The sequence below is a fragment of the Lissotriton helveticus genome, chromosome 8 (assembly GCF_964261635.1).
Source record: "Lissotriton helveticus chromosome 8, aLisHel1.1, whole genome shotgun sequence".
Classification (NCBI taxonomy): Eukaryota; Metazoa; Chordata; class Amphibia; order Caudata; family Salamandridae; genus Lissotriton; species Lissotriton helveticus.
The window spans coordinates 1,570,136,101-1,570,155,400 of NC_136069.1; the positions used below are offsets into that span (position 1 = coordinate 1,570,136,101).

At 44.5% G+C, this 19,300-nt stretch overlaps 2 protein-coding genes across 3 annotated transcripts in view; one reads left to right on the plus strand and one right to left on the minus strand.

Annotated features, from left to right (window-relative positions):
- SPCS2 (signal peptidase complex subunit 2) overlaps positions 1-13,665 on the minus strand; it is a 37,565-nt gene extending 23,900 nt beyond the window's left edge. The window contains exons 1-2 of one of the 2 annotated variants that reach the window (XM_078658574.1): positions 13,516-13,665; positions 3,473-3,556 (exon numbers count right to left, since the gene is read on the minus strand). In XM_078658574.1, the coding sequence (XP_078514700.1) occupies positions 3,473-3,556; positions 13,516-13,554 (123 nt within the window). In that variant the 5' untranslated portion in view covers positions 13,555-13,665. The remainder of the gene's footprint in view (positions 1-3,472; positions 3,557-13,515) is intronic. The other variant, XM_078658575.1, reaches the window with a different exon arrangement.
- An 894-nt stretch (positions 13,666-14,559) lies between these two features.
- XRRA1 (X-ray radiation resistance associated 1) overlaps positions 14,560-19,300 on the plus strand; it is a 299,935-nt gene continuing 295,194 nt past the window's right edge. The window contains exon 1 of the mRNA XM_078658576.1: positions 14,560-14,755. The gene's annotated coding sequence lies outside the window, so the exon portion shown is untranslated. The remainder of the gene's footprint in view (positions 14,756-19,300) is intronic.

Sequence of the window (19,300 nt, forward strand, 5' to 3'; positions counted from 1 at the left end):
ACGGGATGGAGTTCTCCAACTATGAGGCTGCCAAGCCACACCCCAGCAAATATTGAATTTTGCCCAAAGTGCTGGTTCTCCCTCAGGTGGCTCTCATTTGAACGAACACAACAACCAACATACTGTGGCAATGCCGACTCCGTGGACTGGTGCCAAGTCTCCCCTAGCAGTGGAGGAACTGGGCTGCTTTTCCTTTACCAGGGATACAAGTGAGAATTTCGGGACTATCTACGGCACTGCAAATGCCAAAAAAGTAAGTTAGTGAGGATGCAATCTTCTGGGGGTGCAAAGGTTGATTGAGAATTAATTTATTCTGATGGAAATTAATTAAATCTGATTTACCGTCAGTCCAAAGTAGAATAAATACTGGCTTCTTGGAGCCAATAACTTATATTTTATTTGGACTTCAAGGAAACGCTCCGTGACACCCACACAAAGGCATGGTTGCGAGGAACAAGGCACTGTGCTGCAGGACCATGGAAAAAAACTTTTCTACTGTGACCCACCTTGGAAGTAGCTGAAATGCCCAGTGTGGAAAGGGCAAGGCACCTCATGAGGAAGACAAACAACAAAGTCCGGCAGAATGGAGCATGTTCCAAGGCAGTAGGAGGACCAAGAATCATGAAGACCTAACATAGATATGCCAGCAGACTTAGCAGATAGCCAGAAGCACCAAAAGAACTTCTGCAGCATCGTAGGTACCAAGAATTTCAAATGCAGTAACCCTGCACCATCACAAACTCTCCCTCTACTATCTCAATTTTTTTGGGACCATGTACCACTCGACTGCCATCCTAACAGAAACAAAAAGGTGTTTCCTCTTCATCCTAGGTCTTGGTGTAGGGTCCCGTGGCCAAGAAGAGTTGCCCAGTTTCCACAGCCATGGGAACGTCCTCTGTAGTCCTTACAGTTTCGATGATATAGCATTATAAATGATAAATTACACCCAAACATTAAATTCCATATCTAACCGGTGAACCAGAAGTTCCAGTGAGAAGCCCAGATTCTGCAAGTGTCCATGCCAACATGAGATTCAACCATAACATGCTGTGTTAGAGGTAAGATCCAGTGGGCGTGGCACCCTTGTTGGCATACAAGGTCAGCTGCATCAGTATTATCAATTAAGAAAATAGGGCACCGATTGATCTCCTCTCCAGAACTGTATCTGATGATCCAAACAAAGACCGCTGGGGAACATGTGGCGCAGTAATTTAGCATAGTGACATCTGGAAACCCTGAATCAGTCTAAAATTTGGGTGGAATGTTGTAATCTTTTTGGGGTTTTGGGTAACATTGGGATCCCTGATTTCTTGGACATTCTGCATACTAATCTCACTGAACAATTTCTCCTTGCACCCAGGCCACTAAAGGATGCTGCAAAAGGCAGGCATGTTGAGGTATTGGTACTTTGTAACATTTTGTATGGCACCTTTGCTAACGAATACAAGATTAATCCCCTCCGCCCGCAGGTATTTCCCAAATAGGGTGAAAGAAGCAGACTAGATGCATGAATGTGTACTATGGCACTATACTGAGCAAATGCTAAGGTTATGTTTGTGGACATTTTGCCCTCCCCCGACCTGAAAGCGAAAATACTTTTTTTCCTATGGTGCGTCTCATCTTAACTGTCAGTTTTGCAATGTGTTGAGAAAATAAAATGTAACTAACCACGGCCTTCAGAGCAGTTTAATGATCACTTTCAGTTAGCCTCCAGGCAGATAGACAGGAGAAATAAAATACTCTTTTCACCCCTCCGAAGGGCATGGTTAATTTACTTATTGCTCGAAGAAGGAACATTACTGGTTTATATAAGGCGCTTCCCGATAAGCATCACATACAACAAGAATACGGTTAGGTTTACTCACACATGTTAAGGAACATGGTAGCTCTTTCATTTGGGATTTTTACCCATCTGTTACTAGGTTGCTATCTTATAGGTGTCCTAGACACCATCCTGAGGATGACCGTGGTGCAGTTTGTCACGTAGGTCGAAGCGTACTGTCCCTTCTCCGCTCTGATTACACCGATATACAATTGTATCAGAGCATAATAAGATCTAGGCCTGTTCCAGTGTCAGACATATTTTTTTTTATATTTGTATTGATTTTTTTTTCACACCTCGCCACACTATGCTCTGCGTCTTTCACTTTACCCTGCACTACAGCACCTTGTTTCCTCAGAAATTTTTAGTTAACAATACATTTAATGTGTGAATGAATTTATGACAATACATCTATAACCAGAATCAAAGGACTGGAGCCGTTGGGGCCCAGGGTTTGATCTCTAGGTATAAACAGAGGAACGGGTTGGTTGTAGCAATGGGGGACTGGCTAGAGGGCAAGGGAGCAACAGAGGTGCTTAAGGTGAGCAAGAGAAGGCCCTAAAAAATTAAGTAAAGAACCAGGGAGGGGTGGGGCAAGCAATTGATGAGGTTGAAAGTGGAGAGGGGCGATTAGGAAGTAACAGCACATTTGTTTGGGGGAGGGAAGCATCACTCGGCGGAGCAAGCAAGTAAGCACATGCACTCCAATGGAGAATGAAAAAAAAGGCTATGCTCCAGGGGAAAGAAACAAAATGAACAACAACAACAACAAAAACACTGGATAACAAGCAAGCATTGAAGAGCAACAACAAGGGTAAGCAATGGTTTGGGCCAAAGCCTATTGTAAGTTTTTGTTATAGTCCACAATAGGAGTAAGTAAGTCTGCTAGACAGCAAAATAATATTTTTTTCAAATAAACCGAAGCTTATTAACAGAAATCAGTGTCCACAACTCACATACTGTTTCCAGGAGTTAGTGCATTGTCATGAGCAGAATTACCTGCCCTCCTTGATAACATTTTTCCAAGAGAGCTTTAACTATCCTTAACATGACAGCCCTGCCAAATACATTCAGCAAGGTCAACTATCGTTTTACCCTTTCAAACTATCACTCTTCAATATTCAGTTTGCCACATAAAATGTCGCAACGTCTCCAACATTTAATTTAACTTGTGAGTAAAATGCAATGGTATCCAATTTGTGGGTGAGGAATTACAGAATATCAAGTCATTTAAGTACAGCATAGTGACCCTTGGACAGACATTGCTGCCTTTTTATCCCCTAGATTGCAATCCTGCGATTTGCAGTTTCCTCATTATGCTCCTTTGATAAGCAAACGTCTAAAACCGAAGTATCTTCGGTAAAACATGAGCACTCACGGCTCACATGGGTTAATTACACATTAAATATATGATCACCGTTTGGCTGCTATGTGACACAATGTGTTATGCTGAGCAACTGTAAGCTGGAGTGAAGTTGTGCAGCGGTGTGACAACACAAACTGTACATCCGCAGAGCTCACAACGTTTGTCTACAGCGACATTAATCCAACCCTTCCGATTCCATTTAGGAGTATTATTTTCAATTATAAAAAATTGGATAAACATTCCCACTCTCTAGTCATATCCATATTAGCCTTTTCAGGTATTACCTTTTTGGCAGAATCATCCAGGGAGTTCTTCACAGCAGATCCGTCCCACTTGTCAATTTTCACCGGTTTGTCATCGATCTTCCACTGGAACACGAGAGGAGAGTGAAAGATTTTGATTGCAAAACACATGGTGCATTTCCTGGTCTAGAGTTGAGGGAGGAGACAAAATAGCTGCCCAACTACCCGTCTTTGAAGGGTGATTTATCACATTTGCCATTTTCCTTTTCGGACATTTCACAACAGAGTAACCAAACAAGCTTTGACATCAACCTGTCCGGCTGATTCTGTCTATGACTAGCATACAAAAGAAAACATACTGCACTAGCAAACTGTACGAAAACTCAGCTTATTTGCACTGAACCTTCCGTCCAAAGCCTGTATGCTAGGCAACAAAGGTTCAACTACATTGCAAAAGATAAAAATTTGTGGTCATAGGTGGAGGGCAGCTACAGATTTCAAAATGTATAAACGTGGGGTCAAAGGAGGGGTCCAATAAAACTGTCGTTAGGCATTGGAACCAAGACTGAGGAACAGAGAATTTCCTGTAATGATACTAGATGCTCATTTATACGCTGCAATATATGTATTATTTATGTTTAGAGAAAGTGCCTTAAAATAAATTGGGAGACAAAAAAAGGAGAAGGAGAGAAGCTGGAAGACAGGAGCAAACAATCAAAAGAACAGATAGTGCAACTTTGTTATGTAGGAATAGTATACCAACCTCAAATTGAAAATTGGGGCATCAATCTAGTGTATACCCTTTTTAATCAGGTGTGTATATCAATATTAAGTGATACCCCGTGGTCTAGATCAATATTAAAAACAGAAAGGCACCAACACCACATCAAACTCAGTTATTGTCAGGTCCACTAACATTATGTGAAAATGGAGCTCCCACTGAGCCACGGGAAGCTGCTGGTGGGTGCAGTGGAAGTGACTAGGAACTCAAGCCACAATCTGTGGTTAAGTTAGCCAAGCTGTATGGCTACGTTCCGGGCAGAGGCTTAGGGTGTCAGAAGGAAAAGCAATGGGAGAGGTTAGGAACGTGGGAGGGATGGAGTCTGAGAAGTAAACCACTTCTCTTGGAGAGGAACTGTGCATGAGGGAACAGAGTGATATCCAGTGCAATGGCTGATGTAATTTATGAAATTTGTTTGGACATGGCATGTGAACGGGTTCAAACCTGATGTACACCATTACCACAGGGGCAGCAGGAGAGCAAGAGCAGATCATATTCCAGAAGAAAATAACGTACCAGAGCCAAGACAAAACTTTGAGGCCTGCCAACTGGTAGATGTGTGGGAGAGAGAAACACTGACAAAGAGGATGTGGCGTAACGGTGAGAGCTGCCGATTTTGGCAGTGGGGAACCAGGTTTGAGTCTCGGGTCAGTTCAACATCCTGTGATTCTGGGCAAACCACAATCTCCCCATTCCTAACCCCCCCGCCCCCCCCAAAAAAAATAAACGAGTGTCTTTGTGTAATGTAACTGGAGCTCATGTAAAGCACTCCAATACCTTCAGGTCAAGTTCCCGCTAAATAAAACTGCACCAAAAAAAAAAAATGCGGTTGACGAGAGAGGATAAAATTAATTTTAAAGTAGGGATTTTAAAAGCGTACAGAGATCAACTGCATCAAACATTGCTATGAGAATATAGAAGTACTGGTCATGTGTAAGAGAGAGGGAATTAAAAACAAGGGCAAGAAGACATTGAATACCATAAGTCAAACATACCCTGGGGGCCTTGATCTTAAGACGTCTGCAACAACAGTAAATGAAAATACATAGCACCATGAAAAAGACCCAACCGTAATGACACAACATGATCCATCCATACCGATTGTTTCAGAAATGTATGAGATTATTACATACGCCAATAACCAGTCCTTCATTAAAGGTTAAATGAATAATTTTGGACACTTCAAAGAAGATCATTGACCAGTTCTTCATTAAAGGTTAAATGAATAATTTTGGCCTCTTCAAAGAAGGCCATTATCAACAGTACTCTGCCCTTTCTTCACTAGGAACTAGACACATTGCAAAGATCCACCTGATATACAAGAAATCCTTAAATTGTTGTTTCACAATATTCAAAGTTAACCGTAACAACTGCAACCTCTGAATCCTGTTATTGCTCAGGACACAGAAGACACACCTTAGAAGTGGCTGATGTGGGCAAGCATGTCCACCCACTTATACGTACAGATAACTTTTGGCACTATAGATCAAGGAACCTAGCTTTGAAACTTTTTCTGATGTAGCAGAAGTCAAATCCCTTCCTAGGCTGATTCAACTGTCATCAGGGAATTAAAATATAATTTTTTCTGGCAAACACCCACCAGGTCCTAATCATACTCCGACAAAAATGTCAATAGAGAAGCGCAACATCCAGCTTTGCTCCCTTGCTAAGCAGCCATTTTAAAATTACACTATTAGTGGGGAGAACATGCTCTGTATAGACATGCTAGTTCCTGGAACACACTCCTGAAGAAAATGGATGATTGGTAATCATCTAGAATTTAGACAGGCAATACAAAACCTTGACGTTTACTACAACAATTTCAAATCACCAACAAGCAAAGCCACTGTACTGCCATACAAGTAGGTCTGTCCACCACAGGATAAAGTATGGCCACAAGCTTCCTAAAACTCATGTGGTCTTTAAAGGTGGGCCAAAACAAGTTGGCTTTATAAAGGGTTTTTGAGACATTGATACTCAACAATAAACCCGTACTCTGTTTTTACTTATGTCTAGGGTACCCACCTATTAAAGGAAATTTCCTCAAGTATACCTGGAGACATTTGTATCTCTTATTTCTGGACCCCTGCCACAAATACAGCTATGATTTATATAAAAACTCCCACTTTTTTTGGTTGAGTCCTCCCTAGTTGTAGCAGGGTGTGGATAGAAGCCGATGATGAAACATGCCACTATTAAGTGGGTGAGGAGTCTACTCGAAAATCTTTGATTCCCCCCCCCCTATCTATTCTGGCAAGTTAATTCTAGCACCACGTTTGTGATTATATTTGATTGCAACTAGGACCGCTTTTCACTTGCTCTCTCCTTGTGAATGAAAAAATCTTTACATAAAGACATTTTCATGAGGAGTTTCAGCCAGGAAACCAATCTTTTACATCAAGGTTTTCCTTGATTACAGTGCATTAACAAACAAAAGTCATCACAGGCTGTAAGAAATGTTATATGACCACAGCATAACTGACGACCTATTGTTTATGGGAAGGAATACAGCTGGTAAAGATATCCATTAGAGCCCTGATCCAATACTCCAGCTCGGAGGGTGTCTCAAAAAGGTCATAATCTAGTGCAAGAGAAAATAACAAGCGTGAACGTGCACTTTGCAATTGGAGTGTAGGAAGCATATGATTCCCTTCACTTTTGAGTCCTTCACATGTGATGCAACACAATAGTTTTGCTGATTTTTAATGCCATGACATGTTTGGAAACTGTTAGAATTGGGGGTCTCTGGTTGGCACAGGTATGTACTTGTGACAAGCAGGGACCCTCTCCTCTAGTCAGGGCAAGGGACTTACTCTCAGAAATAACCTCTGCTCACCCTCTAGGCGGCATGGCGCGAGCAGACAAGGCTAATCCCCAGAGCACATACGGTTAAGCATTTGGTGTAACACACACAAACCATCAACCCATCACACAGGGACACAAGACTGTTGTTTGTAAAAATATACTTTTTATATAAAACTTCTCAAGCAGGCTTTAAATGTAGACTTCACAATTCCAGTTACTCTCAAAATGCCACAGTTCTTAAAATCATAATGTTCAGTCTTTGAAAAGGGTTGGATACCTCCAAAAACAACTTCACTGTTCTTCAGGCACTGTCTTTAGGATTAATGCACGGTATGTTTAAGGTCTAGGCCCTCTGTAGCGCTCCTGGGCGTTTCGTACGACCACCGAGAAAGGGCCCCACTGAATCTCACGTGTCCCGCGTGAGACGCGTATGCCGCAAGCGATGTAAACAGGCTGTACGAGTTGTACCAGACTCCTGCCTCGGTGTGTTCTAAGCACACGCGACGCGCGGACACTGCAGTCCGGAGCACGGGGTACGGTCAGGCGTACTTGGGGCAGATTTCACTAGAGCGAAGCGGGGCGGGGCGAATCGTTGTGGCAGTGAGACTCGCACCACTCGCAGTTCTGGGCTTTGGGAGGCACAGTACCCTTACGTCTTGGAAGGTTGAAGCGGACGCTTTTAGTTCGGTGCGGGACGTCCTTTTTGTTCCACTACGGGTCGCAGCTAGGTTCTCGCAGCTAGGTTCTCGCAGCGGCGAGGCGCTGTGACCAGGATACCTCACGGGGACGTTGTAGCACGGTGCGGGACGTCCTCAAGCCGCACTTCGGGCCGCAGCTTGTCTTTCACAGCGGCGGGGCGCTGCGCACAGGATGCCACACGGGGGGAAAGCGGACACGGGCAGAAGTCCGGTCTTTGCGATGCGAGCTATGGCTCGGGGGCCACAGGGTCGCGGTGCTCGGGCCGGACGGGTCCTTCGCTTTGCGAGCTACGGCTCAGAGGGGCACAGTCACGGTGCTCGGGTCAGGCGGGGCTGACCTTCACTTTGCGAGCTGCGGCTCGGAGGGCAGAAGTCACGGTGCTTGGCAGGACAGGGGGCTGCACGGCTCTTTAAAGTGCGCGATGGCGGGGCACAGCACACTTAGCTTTCAGTGGGCAGCGCTGCAGAGACAGGCAACACCAGCAGCAGCTTCTTTCTTCGGGGGGGAGGGGGGGGGGGTAGCGCCCACTGTTCCTGGGGCGCAGTTCAGGGGGCAAGTTCACAAGAAAGCCCTTGGAGATTGTCAAGATGCACAAGTTGAATTTCAAAAGTCTTTCAGTCTTTTCTTCCTCTCTCCTTCTTGCAGCAAGGCACCCACCAACAGGCCAGGCTCTCGGGATTAGAGACAGTAGTCCTCCATGCAGCTTTCCCAGGTCCTTCTCTTCAGGCAGAGTTTCTTCTTGGCAAAAACAGGATCTAGTTTCTTAGGAGCAGGGCTCCTACTTTTATACACCATTTCTTTTGTTCTCGCAGGCCAGGGGGGCCTTTGCCTAATCCAGTCAGTCTCTGAGCACTTTGTTTTTCAGGCCCTGACTTCTTTTAGTGTGCAGGGCAGGGAGGTGGAGCCAGCATTGTGATGACAAGTACAGTCAGGAGCACTCTGTTGACAGTCTTCCCTCTTCCTGGACCAGGTGCAGGGCAGAGTCAACAGTCGCTCCCCAGGGGGCGGAGCCAGCATTGTGGTGGCAGAGCACAGCCCTATTCAGAGTCAAGGGGCACTCCCCCCACCCATCCTGGTGTAATCTCTCTATTCACCACCTGTCAACCCCAGCCTGTCCCATGGAATTCCCCAGCCCTGTCACACACAGAAACCAGACAGCAGATACACATCAGAGCAGAGGCGGGCTGAAATGGTTAGGCAAGCAAATACTAACTTTCTAAAAGTAGTATTTGCAAACACAGGATATTAAAATAAACTTTACTAAAAAAAAGTACTTTATTATTCTGAGTTCAGGCATACTAAACTTGACTTTCTACCATGCTCTCCGAGTCTGTTGGGATTATAGAGTGTAATAATTCCAGCAGCCCACTCTGGCCTATGGAGAGTAGGTAGCCTTACAATAGTGAAAAACGAAAATGGCTGTAATTCACCATTAGGACATGCCAAACAAATCAGGGCTTGTCCTACCTTATGCTTACAATGCACCCTGCCCTTGGGCCTACCATAGGGGTGACTAATATGAAGTTAAGGGAAGGTTTAGGGACTGGCAAGTAGTTGTACTTGCGCAGTTAGCATGACAGTACCAGACTGCACGCAGGTCCTGCAATGGCAGACCTTAGACACATTTTACTAGGCCGCTTCTGTGGGTGGCACAACCAGTGCTGCAAGCCCACCAGCAGCATTTGTATTTACAAGCCCAGGCACTCCTGGTGCACTTTACTGGGGTCTGACAGTAAACCAAATAAGTCAATCATGGACACCAATTACATATACACTTTTCAGTAGGGAGAGCATATGCACTTTAGCACTGGTCAGCAGTGGTAAAGTGCCCAGAGTCATTAAACCAACAAAAACAGGTCAGAGAGAATATTGGAGGAAGGCAAAAAGTTCAGGGATGACCCTGCCAAGACCAACAGAAACTAAAGGTTGTCAGGTGCCTTTTCTTTTACATACACACTGTGTTCAACGACTGAAGAACATACCTGACATCTTTGAGTACACTTCATCAGAAGCAGTTTGTAAATGACACAGGTTTTCAATTTTTTATATTTTTTAGAGCAGAGAGGGTGACCTCGTCCTCATGAATGCCACAAACCTCTTCAGAAGGTTGTATAGATAGAAAAATGTTGAGTTCTGCTAGTGGGACCCTCACACCTACATTATTTAAAGAGTGGCATCATTGAAAATTCCGAAAAAAATGTTTGTTTTATTTTAAGTAAAACCCCTCATACGTTTTATATTAATCCATTGGGCAGTAGTAACTGGTGGGTAGATGCTCAAGTTCAGTGGATGGAGCATGCCACCTACCAGGTGGGTGAGGGCCTTACCCACTGTATTCCTTCTCATACACAATAGGCAGTCAGTTCTGTTCATGTGATTATACATGGATGATGTACTGGTTATGCCTTCAAAGCCTCCTGACTCTGTTGTGTTTGATATAAGAAATTGTAAGCAACTTTATTTTCAAGCAACCTGACGTCTAAGCAATTTTGAATTAACACTTAATGCTGTGACAGGCTGACGAGAAAGGTGGGTAAGGCGGTGACAGTCAGTATTCCATAGAGCAGGCTTCTGCCACTGATCAGTCTCCTTGACTCAGCAAAGACATGAGGCAGGGCTGTACGCACCAGTTAATGGTGGCTGTTGGCACAGGGCCCCGTCAGTAACTTATGCATGGGGCTTGCTAAATCTGGCCTGCCCTCCCAAAGAATAAGAGGGGAAAGCAATGGTGTCCCTCTGTAATGTGTGCCCTAGAAGTTGTAACAGAGGACAAGACAGCTTGGGAAGATGACAAAAAACCCTTTCACCTCCAGGTTCTTCGACCTGCTTTCTGAAAAAACAAATGGGTTAGGTTAATTAGCATGTCACCAGGCTGCCAGGGTGACAGAGGTATATCAAGACATTCAACAGACTGTTACCATTATCACATTAAACAAATACCCTAGAAACAAACGTGTGTTTCCCTTTTAAACACAACCCAACAAAGCTTATCCTCCCTTGGTTTTTAAAATCCTGCCAATGGATCATTGTAAAACAGCTAACTAAATATGTGTAAACGATATACGTGATTTCACTATATGGAAACTGGGATTTTAAAAGTTATTTTCTTTTAATAACCATGTGTAATAATATCTAACTTATTTTGGCATTTCTCTCACTCAAGAATGTGCTCCAGTGACAGAATATTAACACAATCCGAAACCTCAGATTCTTGGACGGAAAGCCGCAGGTATTTAACAATGGTGCATCTTTAACTTTCATACATGCATGCATTTGACATATCATCAATAATATTCATTTGATAAGATGTCCATGTAGAAATAACATAAGGGTCCACACCTTGATAAAACAATCTTTTCATTCGTCACTGTGTCAATGTACGTAAGGTATTAAAGAATATTTACAAATGCACACTTTTTTCAATGTGAGCTATTGAATCGTTTGAGCCTCACTGCTGCTTTACTGACACACACCAAGTCAATAAATATGAATGTCGCGTTTGTAGATGAACAGGTATATTGAATAAAGGCTGGGGAGCCGGCTGGTACAAAAGGGGGTGGTGATGGACGGAGCATCTGAACCAATCAAACACTCACACCCAGTCAACAGATCTGGGTTTAATCCATCACCGTTCTTTAGCCCACTCTGCCACCCCAGTTCAGACATGGCCATATGCAAATCAGTCTGATCCTGTGCCTCATGGGAACAGTCCAGCCCGAACTGCCAAGCCATGCCTTCCCTGGACCGGAAACAAGCTTCCTAGGACCGGTTTCTGGCATTGCAGCCGTCTTCAGCCAGGCTTGCTTTAACACATCAGGCTACATCATGCACCTTGCATTTGTCGACCCACTGCACTCGTTCTATTTTTGGCTATCATGGTGCAAACCAAGAAGGATATAATGGAATAATATAGATGTTTCGGTTTTCAATAAACATTACACATAACTGGATTAGCTGAATTGCCCAAGCTCTACATTTCCACAATGACTACATATTCCACTATGACCCTTGTATTAAAATTGCATCTTGTATCCTATGATTATAGTATGCATATTAAGCAAAGTTTCTATGTCTGCTTTGACTAGAACGCAGACCCATTCAACTGCCACGGCTGTGACATGTCCTCTGATGAAGCAACCTCATTGCATAACGCCAGCGAAATTTAGACCCACACTGATTTTTGGGTATTGTTCCCTGCGGTCCGGGTTCTAGGTATGGTAGCGTGGGTGCTATACAAAAATAAATACTTTAGAAGTGTATGCATATATCAGAACATTGCCAAAGTGTAGCTGATTCTGTATCTTCTCAATTGGAAATCCGGTACATGGTCTCATGTGGCTCATAGGACCATGCATGCGACCCACCAATAACTTGATTAACCTGGCTCTCGTGGTTGTGGCCCCATGGAGGACCACACAGCACATGTGCATTACAGAAGTGTTAAGGCTGAATGAAGCACACCCATGTTTATGGGAGTCGTCCTCCCCTCGTCTCTTCCCACTCCTACACTGGCAAGAAGGAGCATGCAATATTAAGACAGTAACTGAATCTTGAAGTGGAAATTCGGTTGGGCCTTTCAAACTCAACGAATTGGTGCATCCGAACGAATTTTCAGAATGACTGGATGTGCAGTGAAATGGTCAGGTAGAAGTGTTCATCAAAACGACTGGAAATGTTTAAATTCTGCTTATAATTTACTAATCGGTGGGTCAACGAGCGCAGCTCCAACAGCAAAGGGGAACTCAAAATACAGCCAATGTTTAGAGGCAAAAAGGAGGGTGTCCAGATGCAATTACTAGCCAAAAAGGCAAATATGCCTTTGTAGTCGGTTTCTATAACAGTTCAACTAGAAGGAGCTCCCTTTCTTCTGAACGCTCACACATCCACTCAATGGCTGTCCTGCAAGTACTCCAACTGCGTTACGTGGCAACATGTTTACGCGCTAGACAAGTCAAACTAAAAACAGCACTTACTGGATCCACGTGCTTTAAACTGCCTTGTCAGAAGCATATTCTCTGTATAGGTAAAGCTACTGGTTGGCAGCAAACGATTAATTAGCAGAAGGGTACTTTCCGAAAACAACAATTTGAGTGCTATAATTTGTGACTTTAGAAATAAAGGAAAGATCTTTCAGAACGGTTAGCCAGTTCCAAAATACGATACTTTGGTACCCCCTTCCACTTTTAAGAATATCAGTCGGGTGCACTTTAAGGTAGAGGGTTTCCGAAGAGATTTCGAGCTCAAACCTGTCAGTTCGCCTGTTACAAATAGGTTTCACGGGACTCAGGTGCAACATATGGATTGGCAGCTGAACAAACTGCGTTCAGCTTAAAAACAAAGAAATTGTTAAATAATGCACTACTGAAACCACAAGTGGCCGATCGCCAGTTAAGACACAGCTGGAATCTACTAAAACCACAAGTGGCCGATCGCCAGTTAAGACACAGCTGGAATCAACTGAAATGTACTTGCCACTAGTTCAGTAGATAGCCACAATCCCAATGCACATTTACAACTGGACAGCTGGGATCCCCGCTATGGCCATCGCAAGGAAGGCTGTATAACTGTAATCACAGCTCCCCCCTTACAATCCACAAGGGCTCCCCTGGGACCATAACCCCCGCCCGTAGGGGCGCCCTGTGGGTAGGAACTACGAAGGGACACAGCGGCACCGAAAAAATAGAGCTCTTGGTGCCCCTTCCACATGAGGGAGCTGCAGAGCATGCCTCTTCGGGAGTAGCTGAAAAGACTCTACCTCCCCTCACCCCCCAGACCCCGCGCTGCGCCCCCAGCTCATTACTTTCTCCAGGAGCCCGTTCTTTCCGCTTCTCGACGACATCTTGAAATAAGCCAACTGTCTGCCCCTCCAGTTCCTCGACTTGTGCGTCGCTCATTGGTGGATTCAGAGACTGACGTTGCTCTAATGGGAGGACCCGAGCAGCCCTGAGAGAGAGGCAGTGTCCGTGCTTCTTAACGGAACCACAGGACGGTAGAGGAAACGGAGCCCGTTAGTAAAGAAGCCAAAGAAAAGTCAAAGTAGAACGTCAAGAACGAAATATCGTTAAAATAAAAAAAATAAAAACAATAGGTATTCAAATATATGTTTATTCCAAAGTTAGGAAGCAGGAACATAATATACATATATACATTCTAAGGAACTCCATTCTAAACTCAATATAACATTCAAAGACTTTAGCGTGTCAAGAAATACTTGCATTCACCTTATCGTTATGGCGGCTTTATTTGGATGATGCTGAGGTCAGGCAATCCACACTGCGAGCCTACAATAGGGTGAGCGTTTCAGGCACAACAGCCATCTTGAAGAGGCATACCTCTGTTTGACGACGACTAAACGAAAGACATTAGAGCTATATCATTTTTTCATACATTGTTATTGAAATATATAACAATAGCAGGGAGCCACGCGCTATTTTTCATCTGTAACTATAAATAATGATCCAAGAATGACTAATATGTAAAAGGTTACCAAATTGATAAAACCACGTGAATATGTATCCACAACAATAATTACTAACTGTACAAGAAAAAATGTATGTTTTTTAAATTAAGTCTCACTATTTTGTCCTCTCACGTACTAATGCCGGCATATCTCTCCGTTCACATATGGCCGTCATTTGACTTCTGACGTGTCATGGCTGAAGGCAAAAAATAAACTCCGCTTTAGTCCTTTTTCGTTTTTTATGTTCGTTCCAGATGTTTACTCGTGTTGTTTTCTCTCGCGACTTGGCTGAACAATGACACCACAATAAAAGACTACAAGCCCCTCGAGACCGTGCAACGTGATGGCAAAACACTGAACGAAGAATGATGGGAGTTGTGGTTTGAGAGCTTCGTCATAGACCTGCGCGGTGGAATGCGCCTTCCCAGGACATTTGATAGCATCTGTGTTGCCTGGAAACGGCACTTTAGCCAGGAGGAACATGGCGACTCCAGCAGAGTCTGCAAGTTCAGCGGATCGATGAGCAGAGACAGCACCACACCAGAAGCTCCGAGCCTCTGATGGAAGGAACTCCTGAGAGGTAATCAGAAACATAACCCTTACACCCCCAACTGTGTTCTTTACGCGGTTTCTCCCTCCCTCCTTATTCTTTCCCATTTTTCGCCGTATAGCTCATTCATTTTATAAATGCTTATTCTCCAATAAGAGTATTTTCACTTCCTTTTCAACCTTATATTTTCCCTTTAAGGATTTTTTCTTTTTCGATTAGTAACACATACTACCATTTCTATCTTGTCTCCTTCTCGCATGTTCCCGATGTAGTCATCGCAGTTCTGTGCAAGCTGTAGAGGTATTGCCACGTGACATGTGAAACACGTGATTTAAAAAAAAAAAGACATTCTATTGTTTACAGCTGAATAACAGCAATACAGATAATAAAATGACAAAAACTGCAACCATCCTCAAACATTTGAAATGCAGTAAGAAGTGATCGCTGGTCAGTGCCCACAGAAGGAAACGTCTTAACTAAGTATCATGTCCCGACACTTTCCTCTCATAGTAATAATATAATAATAATAATAGATGCATTTATAGAGCGCATGGTTACACTCGGCCAGTGTGTCCCCGCGCTGCGGTGCGAAACTTCCACCAACCCTACCCAGCGTAGCCCAACGTGCCTATCCTGTGGGGAAGTGATGCGTTTTCAACTTTTTCCGAGAGCTAGATTTCGAGCACTCAAACCGTAGGCTCATCGGAAGCTTGTTCCAATGCTGAGCTGCCAGAAAGCGGAACGAGCGACCGCCCATCCTGGCTCTCTTAATGGCAGGGACACACACCAGCCCCGTCCCCCCCCCATCTCAGTTGGCGAATTGGGGAGTATGGCCTCAATAATTCAGACAGATCGGAAGGACAAGTCCCCTGAATGATGCGATGACACATGCACAATGCCTTGAACAAGATTCTCTCCCTTATCGGCAGCCAGTGCAGGGAGGCTAACGCCATCTTCAAGGAGGCCCTCCTGGGGAGCATAAGAACTAGCCGAGCCGCCGCGTTCTGTACCACTTGAAGCCTTTGCAAACATTTACCCGTGGCCCCCAGATACAGCACGTTGCTATAGTCAAGGAGAGAGGTCACCAGGGCGTGCACCATGGTCTTTCTGGCTACGGTGGGGAGCATATCCAGGGTTTTAACGGAGACCCCTTAGGACTCCAAAACAAGCCCCTGCTACCCGCCTGGTGTGATACTCAAAAGATAGCTTTGTATTCAGCCAGACACCTAGGTTCTTAACTCGCTCACAGGGCACCGGGGTAGATCCCAGAGACTGGGGCCACCATGCCGATGACCACACCGATGGGGCTCTCCCCACCACAAGCACCTCGGTCTTACTTCCATTCAATTTCAGGCAGTTATTTGCCATCCATGATGCAAGATCTTGCATGCAAGCCACAAAATTGGCCGCTGCCGTCTCCTGTGCCTGTGTCAGGGAGACCACCAGCTGTGTGTCATCGGCATAGGACACAACCCTGATCCCAAAACCATCTGCAATCTCCGCTAACTGTGTAACATAAAGATTAAACAGCGTCGGGCTCAGGGTTGATCCTTGTGGCTACAGAGGCGAAACAACACCTGTAACCAGTGCTTTAAATGGAAAAAATAAGCGCAGGTACTCGCCAAATTGAGATGTGGACTAGGGGGCAGGGCTTGAGGGTGGGGCTAGGGGGCGGAGCTATGGGCAGCGCAAAGGGATCCAGCCAGGGGCACCCATTTAAGCATTCATGCACGCAGACAGGGCATTCAGTACATGTATTTTAGAAATACTTACATTCGCTGCTGCCCACATTACTAAACCTTGATTCCCACATGCTGTGCTACAGCATCACTATTGCCACCTTCCTCCTCAATCTGGTTGCAAACAAGTGCTGCTGTACCTTGATATGCCAGCAGGAAGCCTTCGCTTCGATTTCCCGAGAGTAAGGAAATATGCCTGTTAGCAGGCCCTGCTCACACATGTACAGTTCTAGGACTCCAGAGAGCCTAAGTGGACGCTGTGTCAGTAATCACAGTGTGAGTCTGGCCCCTGCCAAACTTCCTGCCAGCTCTGAATGAATGCCTTCTGAAGGCCGCTGAATTAGCACATTGTAAGGCGAGATTAGCACTCGATTAGAGTGTTTTACATAAACAAACCCACTCTTTGTCAGCTGCGGTGCGCTTCTTTTTGAAAATGGCAATTTCATTGAGCTTGGCTCACATTCCCATGAGTACCGCTACTCTCTTTTGGACAAAGAGAAGTTCCGGTACTAAATCGCAGAAAATTTAGAAGTGCTGGTACTCAGTACCGGTGAGTACCGGCCCTTATAAAGCACTGTCTTAACAGAAGGTACCTGCGTCTCATCCTCAGAGGAAACCTCCTATGACCCCCCCCTCCACTCCCGTCCCAGAAACGTAGGCAGCATCTCACCCCCAGCCTGCAGGTCGTCCTCCACCTTATCATCATGTCTGCATTTCTGGAGGCGTACTTCTTCTGCAACTGCCCACTCACTCACATCCCTTGCCCAGCCATCCACACTAGGCCCAGCCTGCCCCATCCAGATAATTGCGACTCTCCTCTTTGCCAATATCAAGAGCAAGTGCAAAAATATGAATTCAATTTTTTTACCTTTACGCTTCTTAACATCAACACTTGATGAGGGTCGGTCTGCCGCGATCCTCCTGCTAGATCTCAGTGCGGCTTTTGACACTGTGTCTCATGCTATTCTAAAGGCGAGATTAGAGGAAGTGGGAATTCAGGGAAAAGCCTTGGAGTGGCTTGTCTCCTTCCTCGATGATAGATCTTACCATGTAATAGAAGGGGACTGCGTCTCAGATCAGAGCACCTCCCTACCACATGTGGCGTCCTGCAGGGTTCGCCCCTCAGTCCGACTTTGTTTAATGTTTATGTCCCTCAGTTGGCTGATGTGGTACAGGAATTTGGAATATCGGTGGTGTCGTATGACGATTACACCCAGTTAGTGGTGTCCTTTTCTAATGGCTCTGAATCTAGCAACAACCAACTTCCTATCTATTTGGAGAGAGTGGTGAGTTGGATGTTCAACAGCTGTTTGAAGCTGAACGGGGGGAAAACGGGGTTTATGTTGCTCGGATATCCAGGCATCTACTCACCTCTGATACATTGGCCCAAATGCTTGGGAGATCCTCCCATCGCCAAATCCACTATAAAAAACCTTGGTATTTGGCTGGAGGACTCCCTAACATTGGATTGTCTATCCAGGAAACTCTCAGGGATATGTTTTTCACTGCTGAAAATGTTGAGCAAAATAATTGATGAAATCGCTGAGCACCTGAGGAAAATGGTGATACAATCCCTCCTCATCTCACAGTTGGACTATGGACATTTCCTCTATCTGGGTCCACCTAAGTATGTCACTAGGAGGCTACAAGTGGTACAGAATGCGGCTGCCAAACAATTGTTAAAGATCCCCAACCACATCTCTGTTAGGGAAGCACTTAAACAGCTCCACTGGCTACCTATTGAGGCTAGAGTCAAGTTTAAAACTGTTTGCATAGCTCGTAAAGCTATTAACAACTCTGGGCCCGAAAAACTCAGTAACCTGATATCCAGGTACATCCCTTCCAGACATCTCCGATCTGCCCACCAACAGCTCCTTAAGGCTACCAGAGTTAAAAGAGCAAGATGGGGAGGCAGATCCTTCGCCCATCTGATACATAAGCGGTGGAATGCCCTCCCATTGGAAATTCGAGCTGCCCCACACAAATTCTAGAAAATTAAGAAGGGGTTCTGCCCAAATTACCCTCCCATACCTGGGCAAGGGACATCAAAAAGAAGGTACTGAGGAATCAAGTAAGCATATACTTTCACAACAAGATATATTTAATTATTCTGTTTTTTACAGTTATTTGTATCAGCATCAAATGGTACAATTTAATTAGGACATATATACGAGTCACAAGACAAGGTGGCACAAAAACAACCTAGTAATCAAAACAATACATTATATACAACAACCTACAAATACAATATGTACAACGATGTACCCTACAAAAAACTGAAGATAAAGTAAATCAATTTTCTAACAATACCCACTCCTAACATCGAGTGAAGTATCACAATAAAGGAAGTCCTTGTAGCGCCTGAGTTGTAAATTCTCTTTAACACAAGAGGTATATATTAATCAAGGCGCCTGACATCAAACACAAAATACAAAATATGGGGACTCCTTATCACAAAGGTGTTGACGCAGTCGCGGTCGCGTTTCCGCCAGAGGTCTCTTTTGGCTTCATCAGGACAGGGGTACTGAAATAATATATTAAAAAACATAAGTAATACCTAAACAAATAACCAATGCCGGTTCACCCGTCTGTGATAATGCAGTGCCAACCACACACAAAAGGCAAAAGACAAGAGAAACAAAGGAAACACCCGAAGGGACCATGAATGAATATTAGTATTAATTTTAAAGTGTCCACAAAGGATGGCAAGGAGGAAAGAATAAAGAAAGAAGTTACAGAAAACAAGTCCAAGACACACCCCTAGGTGACTAATACTGACACCGTCCCCAAATTTAAAATACCAGAACGTGTGCTAGGCAACAGTACAGATGACCAA